This window comes from Vigna unguiculata, chromosome 3, assembly GCF_004118075.2.
Source record: "Vigna unguiculata cultivar IT97K-499-35 chromosome 3, ASM411807v1, whole genome shotgun sequence".
NCBI classification, from domain to species: domain Eukaryota; kingdom Viridiplantae; phylum Streptophyta; class Magnoliopsida; order Fabales; family Fabaceae; genus Vigna; species Vigna unguiculata.
In genome coordinates, this window is record NC_040281.1 from 39,779,278 (window position 1) to 39,787,733 (window position 8,456).

Consider the following 8,456-nt stretch of genomic DNA (forward strand, 5'->3'; position numbering starts at 1 on the left):
GAGACAATTTAAGATAATTCTTCCTAGTTAGCCAATAAGCATAATGAATATTCTACGATTCTTCAACACTATGTGATTTTTCCCATATTTCAGAAAGGGATTTCTCAGTCTCAACCATGGATGAAGATTGGGATAAGAGAGGAAGACAACAATGAAAGTATCGAGACTAGCAACAATGAAGGCTACAGTGAAAAAACAAAGGTAGCGATGACAATTGCAGTGAAAATAGAGTCAACGATGAAGGCTATAGTGAAAAAAAAAATAGAGGCAGCAATGAAGGCTGTAGTGAAAAACATAGTGGGTCAAGGTAGCAGCGGTGACTGCGATTTAGGGTTTTACGCTATGGTCAAAGACTCCTAGGATCAGGAGTTCTGATACCATGTTAATAAGTGGACTTTAAGCCTAAGTCAATCCCACAAAACCGGCTTGTAAAGTGAGGTTTGCACCTACATATATATATGAGGTTTGCACCTACATATATACTCTAAATTGACCATATCACTAGTCTATGTGGGACTTTCAACACACTCCCTTCACACCGATGTATATACATATCGAGCATGGGACTAAACATTAATGAGTTGTTCGATAGCGGGTGGAATAACATGCCCAACAAACAACAAACTTTCCTACTAGGATAGACTCTAATAATGGCTCTGATACCATCTCAAATTTAGAAGAAGAATATTTTATTTCTGATACAGAATAATTAGGTCATTAGACCTATATGTACACAAGCCTGTTAGCAATTATGGAAATATTAATGAGCTAATTCTAGGGAGACAAATCTCAATAAATTATGGGACTTATTCTAGAAACACAATCTTAACATTAACAACAAAGAACTAGCGGTGATTGAAAATAAAATTTAAACTTTCTTGAAATACATTAAGTAACAATTTTCACACTCACCTAACATATTTGGTTATATGATATTATTTTAAACTTGTTAATGTTTCATTAATTTCCATTAAAATAGTTTATTTCTAAAATGTCCTTTTTAACCCGACCATCTCCTAAGAGATGCAAGTTATTACACCTAATATACTACACTTCACTTTATTTTGAAATTTTTCCTTAGAAACAATTTATGACCTAAATATCTTTTACAATGTCGTACCTTATATTTTATGGTACATTTTTCTCTTTTCTCATTTTAAGATATATAATTTTCTTATTTAATAGATGAAACTTACATCACAGTTTTCAACAATTTTTTTTTCTGTAAAATATATAATAGTTTCTATCAAAGAATATTCTTTTGATCAGAAAATCATTTGTTAATACGTTTTTGCTCTTTTTTTTTACAAAATTGTATGCTACTAAATTATTTTTGTTTTTATAATATATTTTTGGTTCTAAATTCTTTCTCCAATGTACTAACAGCTAATTTAGTTAGACATTTTTTTCCTTCCAAAGTGTTCACTTTGCTTGCAGCGCCTTAGGAAAGAGAAACAATGTTGATGTGTATATAGGAAACAATGTTAGGACATCGTGTGAACAAAGGATAAATTTGTAAATTAATTTTTTTATAATGTAGTTAAAAAATATTTTGAAATCTTTTTAACATTATTTTTTGGTTATAAGGTAAATGAACTAAACTGCGTATTTCAACTATAGGAGATGTGAACAATGGCATAAATACTTGTTCTCTCAAGGGAGGGGAGTGTAATTTACTTTACTTTTTTCCTGCCTTTACTTTTGATGAATGCTATATTATATTTTAGTATAACCCAGCAGATCCAGCTCAAAATAGTAACACTTATGGCCTGATCAATCCCATATGCCTGTGTTTTCATCTCTAACAAAACATGAATCTTTTTCGTCCATGTATCTACACCCCTACACATCAAATACTTATATACCTATGATAAGCTCAAATCTTGCTTGTATGTAGGAGAATCAGGGAAATAGTCATTCAGTACAAAGGGAACTTTGTGTTAGAATTGCAGCAAAGATCCATAGAATTCAATTTGATTATTGCAAAGCATCAAAACATTAGGTGAGGTTAACCAATTTGTATGTATAATATATTATTTCAAAAGCTTAAATTGCTACTATACCCTTAAGTGGGAAACCCATATAGGGAAAATATTTATCATCGTGCAGGCCTACACTTGTAGAGAGGATGCCAGTTCTGGATGAGGCTACTTTCATTGCCAGGAGGGCCGGATCTTTGCCAGATGCAGCTTCAACACCTACAAATCGAGTAGCCAAAGCTGTGGCTCCTATTGTAGATCTCCTCGATATAAATTCAGATGCTTCTCCTGTACGTGTACCAAGCTCTTCAGGTGGTGATCTTCTTCATGATCTACTTGGTGTCAATATTTCATTCGCAGCTCAACAGTCTGGTTAGTGTTTCTGGTGTATCTTATAAATTATCATAATGCTTCTATAAATAAAGTGTTTGTACCTAATAATTGTCGTCATTGTTTATTATTCCATAATTAAAAGGTAAGTAGCTCTATTTTTTTATCGATACGGATTTGACAATTTTATTAGGTAGAAAAAATATTGGTTAAAATATCTTTTTGGTCCCAATTTTCATCAAGTTTTATCAAATCAGTCATAATTTTGTTTTTGTGCTTAAATAGGTCATAATTTTCGTCAATTTTGTTCAATTTGATCCTTTTTTGCTAACACCGTTTAAATCATTAATAGTCATGAACAGTGATTGTGTCATATGTCGCTTCATGATTTTTTAATTTTTTTGATTTTTTGATTTTAATTTTTTTAATTTTTAAATTTTTTTTTAAATTTTTTTATAATGTTCAGGTGTCAACTCAGCAGCGTGTCACATGTGAAGTCATTTTATATTCAATTTAGTCCTTTTATTTGTTATTTTTGTTTAATTTAGTTTCAATTTTGTTTAAAATTGAGCAATTTTGTCCTCTCAAAATTTAATTTTTATATGAAAGTTATAATGATGTCAATTTTAATATATTTAATAAAAAATGTGAATTTTAATATAAAAAATAAATTTGGTCTCAATTTGGAGAGAGACAAAATTGATTCATGTTAAAAAAAATGGGATTAAATTGAATAAAACTAACAAATGTAGGGATCAAATTGAATAGAAAACATTGACTCTAACATGTGACACGTTGGTGGGTTGACACGAATTAAAAAAACAAAAAAAAAAAAACTACGAAGTGACACGTGGTGATCATTGTTCATGTGCTAATGATTTAAACGGTATTAGCAAAAAAATACCAAATTAAATAAAATTAACGAAAATTGGGACCTATTTGAACATAAAAACAAAATTATTACTGATTTGACAAAACTTAATGAAAATTGGGATTAAAAAGGTATTTTAACCAGAAATATTTTGGAAGAGCAGAAGAATGCAGAAAGATGACAAGACACCTAAATCCTAAGATATCAGTCACGTAACAGAGCATGCCAATCAGTTTGTTAGTAACATCCCTATAGCGACCATGAGCAGCTGATAAAAGGAAGGATAAAATACCTGTCCCAATTGTCATCTATAGATGAAAAAGCTCCCTTGAAAACTCTGGCATTCCTTTCCTGTTAAAGACGTCAAAGAACTGGAAAAAGACACTGCCAATAATCTTGGCTCCACAAAAGCCAAAAGAACTAATGTTATGTTAGATTTCATCTTAAAACCAATTGAAATTAAGCAAAGTTGTCCAACAAATATATAAATTGCACCCAATGTTAGAGATATTTCTCTTTTCTGTTTACTGTGAAATATAAACTTTTCTGTTTTTTCATTCATAACCATTGTAATTCTTCGATCTATATATAAGAGTTACAACTCTTTTTAGCATGCACGTATTCTTTTTAGTGTCAAATATCTCCCGTATCAAGAGCTCAGTGATCCATGCCTTTAGAAAATGTTCTACCTCCTTTTGCCGCTTGTAGCTACTCAGGTGATACTTTGCAAACCCATAATGCTGCTCCTGATGGTGTTTTATGTAGTCTTTGTTCCACTACCAACTCCTGTTACAAAACGAGGTGGGCAGAGAACTATAATTGTGGAATAATTTTCCTCGATTATTTGAGGAATTTGAGAAGGAATAAATATCCTAATTAAGAAAATAAATCTCCTGAAATAAAGATCCTAAACCAGGAACAAATATGTCAAATAACTCTTAATCCCAATCACTTAATTTGAGGGATTTCAAATAATACTATATTTATTTGTCATTCCCAGCTTGCTTATGAGATTGTTGATGATTGAGCTATTAAGGGTTTTCTTTAGCACATCAACTACATGCTCCCTAGATGGATTGTATACATGCATATTAGACCTTCTTCTAATTTTTCTTTGATGAAGTGTCTATCTATTTCAACTTGTTTTGTCCTGTCATGCTGGATAGGGTTATGTGCATTGTCTATTGTAGACTTATTGTCACATTAGAGCTTCATGGGACTCTCCAAATTAATCTTCAATCCGTTTAACATAATTTTTATCCATAAGAACTCACGTATTCCTTGAGCGATTGACCTGAATTCTAATTCAGCTGATGATCTAGTCACCATGTTCTGTTTTTCACTCCTCCATGGCACTAGGTTTCCGTCTAAGAAAGTACAATATCCAATTGTTGATCTTTTTGAACAGAACTCCGTTTCTGGGATTTCCCTTCAACTATGCAGAATCCTGGAAGCAGCTTGAAGATGACATTCCTTCAATTCATGCATAAATGGGATTAAGCAATGTTTGGTGTGATGTGTGCGAGATATATTAACTTTCTAACCAGTCTTTGGTACATCTTTTTGTCTACCATTGGTTCCTTTTCAGTTTTACGTAGCTTGTGATTAGGATCCATTGGAGTTGATGTGGGTCTGTACCTAATAGTTCTTGTCTCTGCCAGCAAATCAGTTATATATTTTTGTGTTTTCACTGCCAACATATTGAAAGTGTTTTCAATCTACAATAAATATATAAATGTGTGAGCAAAACATGTCTCATCAGTGCGATGATAATATCATTATCACATGTACTTTATTTTTATAGAAGTTCAACTCAATCCAATGGGTCTCGTCTTATGTCTCAAACTAAATACATTCAGGATCTTCTTGCCAAGACTAACATACTTGAGGCTAAGCCTTTTTCTCCCCCAATGATTTTAGGCTGTAAACTCTCTAAACAAGGTTTTGGTTATTATCTAATCCATCATTTTGCAGATCTGTGATGGGTGATATTCAATATCTCACTATCAGTTGCCAAAAATATGGTTATCTGTTATCAAAGTTTGTGAGTTTGTCAACCCCTCTGTTAACCTCATTGGACTACTGTAAAATGTATACTAAGATATTTAAAGGAAACACTTTATTATGGTATCTAAATTATTCCCGCTCTTCCTAATCAACCTATAATGGTTAAAACTTTTTATTATGCAGACTGGCATGTTGATGTAGACGATCGTCAATCCGCTTCTAGAGCATTATATCTTGGTCCTACTTTAGTTTCATTGTTCTTAAGAAGTAAAATTTAAATTTAATTCAACCCTACAAAACCGATTTATAAGATGAAGTTTACACCCACTTATATACACTGTAATTTGACCTTATCTCTAGGCATATGGGATCTCCAACAATTGTGATCTCGTAAGCAAATATTTTTTGCTAGATCTAGTACAAAAGCAAAATGTTGAAGTCTTGCCTTTGCCATCACTTAACTTCTTTGGATTCAAATGTTACTTAGTGAATTGCTATTACTCATTGTGCTCCAGATGTTTATTTGACGATCTTAGTGTTGTTAAACTTTCTCATACCCATTCTGCATGGCAAGACAAAGCACATGGAACTTGATATTGCCAAACAACTAATTGTTCAATGTATTTTCTTTTTCTCATATCCAAGCTCGCGGTGGATCTCACCCACCTTGAGTTTGTGGAGGGGGTTAGAGATATTTCACTTTTCTGTTTATGGTCAATTATAAAACTGACTTTTTTGTTGTTTCCTTCATAACAATTGTAATTTTTTAATCTATAATGGATTTCTGTTACAGAGAATTACAACTCTTTTTAGCGTGTACACATTCCTTTTTTAGTATATATTTTTTCATTCAATACCCAAGAATTGAGTTAGGTAATATGAGACTTCCCAAAACTCCCTTCATGGATGCCCGCCAGGACAAGTGAGCCTATCACAATAGGCAATTACCAAAATGAGATACAGACTCTAATCATATTAGATTTCATCTTAAAACTAAATGTCGTTAAGCAAAGTTGTCCAACAAATAAATAAGTTGCTATGAGGTAGATGATGAGAGACTTCCCTACAAGTCAGTCGTTTTTAATTTTAAAAATATCACAAAAGTTTTCTATTTTATGGGTTTAGTTTCATTGGCCATAAGTAATTACTGTAATTTGTAAAGTACAAATTGAAATGTGAAGCTTGCTTTTCCCGAGGAAAAACCAAGACATGCGGTTTTTTGTTTATCTTGGATTTTTGTGTGGAGTAGTGTATAATCATTGTCTCCTTTATGATGAATTGTTCAATTTAACATATTCATATTATCTCTGACATTTACTTTTGCATTTTTAGATGCTACTCCACCCTCAGAAAATGGCACAGATGTTCTCTTGGATCTGTTATCTATTGGATCGCCTTCTGCACCAACTAAATCACCTGCACAAAGCAACTCATCTACAATAGACATATGGTCCCCCCAACCAAGTAAGAAGTCACCACTTTCACCATTAGATGATCTGTCATCACTTTCACCTTCTCCTAGAACAACTTCAAATGCTGGAGCCGCTCCTTTAGTGGATTCATTAGATGGTTTTGTCCCCAGCCCACCAACAGAAGGTAAACATTGTTTAGTAAGCAGGTGATTTGTACCTTGTCCAAGTACTAATTCCTCGTTCTTCTCTTGTCTCGTATAGACAACAATGAACTGGTTTATCCATCTATAACTGCATTTGAGAGTAGCTCCTTGAGGTTGGTGTTCAATTTCTCAAAACAGCCAGGAAACTTACAAACTACGAACATTCGGGCTACCTTTACAAATTTGACCTCAAATGTATATACAGATTTTGTTTTTCAGGCTGCAGTTCCAAAGGTATGCTACTTAGTATGCTGTTCAGTGAGAGTTTCTACATGTACTGTTAAGATCATCATACTGAGGGTGTTTATCATATAATATTTGTCTACGGCCTTTCATAGTTTAATGATCTTTATTATTATTGTATTAGCTTATGGCTCCATGCATTTCTAGTTGCTATGGAAAAATGTTTTCTCATTCGTTTATTTGACACATAGCTGTAATAAGATTCCTCTATGTTTTTGGGACAGCAAAACACTAGGTAGAGCTGACTATGACTATGACTGTAACAAGAACTTCTAGCAATAAAATGTCGCTGAATGATATCCTATTTATGTGTTTAGTTGTTCCAATTTTTGGGTGCTAAATATTTACATTTTGCAAATCATGGTTATCGTATTTCTCGTCTCCTTACTCTTTTTGGTATTTTCAGTTTCTTCAGTTGCACTTAAATCCAGCTAGCGGCAATATCCTCACTGCTAGTGGAAAGGAGTCCATCACGCAAAATATGAGACTTACTAATTCTCAACATGGAAAGGTAGATTTCCCTAATTTGTTAAATTTTATGCTCTACAATGTGCATTATGATTTTATATACAAATGCTTCTTGGAGAAGATGTGACGGCTAGCAATTATTTTATTTCAGAAGTCTCTTGTCATGCGCATAAAGGTATCGTACAAAATAAATGGCAAAGAGACAATGGAAGAAGGACAAATCAATAACTTTCCTCGTGAGTTATGAGGAATTTTTACGCACTTTAGTCTTTTGAGGAATTTTCATGATCTATTCTTTCATGAGGTCTCGGTACGGTTCATGCAATTAACTGGGATCACTTTTTGGGATCAAGTTGTGGTCTGTTTGGTGGCTTCACATCTTCCATTAGTACAGAATATTCCTGCATGAAAAAGTCAATCTTTTTCCCTTTTTTTTGGTTTCGAGGCAAAGAGTATTTGCATCATGTTGAATTCCATAGGTGCTAACTATTTTCTTTGAAGGTGCTTCGGTCAATGCGTTTCAGGCTATAAGTGTTGCATGTAGTTTAATATCTCATACGGATTTAAGATACTAGTCATATTTGTTTATCTATCTATTGTAATATGTATGTAAAAGATCAGACAAGGGTTTTAATGTTGATATCTAGCATAGAAGTCAGAGTGTGGATTATGCTGTTGACATCTCAATTATTAATTTTGATTATTTTAATGCTCCATTTATATATCTAGCCAGCCTTTATACTCAGGATCATATTATTTCTAGTTAAAAGAGTGAAGGTGTGATCTATTCTCAAGTATTTCTACTTACTTTTTATTCCTCTTCATATTTTCTATCAAATCAATTAAATTACTCAACTTTCAAAACATTTTCTTTTCATTTCTCACTTATTTTTACTTAACTAAACATATAAAGATTTAATCTTATTTTTAACTATTTTTTTTT

General features: G+C 32.6%; 1 protein-coding gene across 2 annotated transcripts in view; it reads left to right on the forward strand.

Annotated features, from left to right (window-relative positions):
- LOC114178647 (AP-1 complex subunit gamma-2-like) overlaps positions 1-8,237 on the forward strand; it is a 43,427-nt gene extending 35,190 nt beyond the window's left edge. Inside the window, exons 13-18 of one of the 2 annotated variants that reach the window (XM_028064665.1) lie at positions 1,898-2,002; positions 2,110-2,351; positions 6,520-6,783; positions 6,861-7,036; positions 7,452-7,556; positions 7,668-8,237. In XM_028064665.1, the coding sequence (XP_027920466.1) occupies positions 1,898-2,002; positions 2,110-2,351; positions 6,520-6,783; positions 6,861-7,036; positions 7,452-7,556; positions 7,668-7,760 (985 nt within the window). In that variant the 3' untranslated portion in view covers positions 7,761-8,237. Of the gene's footprint in view, positions 1-1,897; positions 2,003-2,109; positions 2,352-6,519; positions 6,784-6,860; positions 7,037-7,451; positions 7,557-7,664 lie in introns of both variants that reach the window. The other variant, XM_028064664.1, reaches the window with a different exon arrangement.
- Positions 8,238-8,456: the final 219 nt, after the last annotated feature.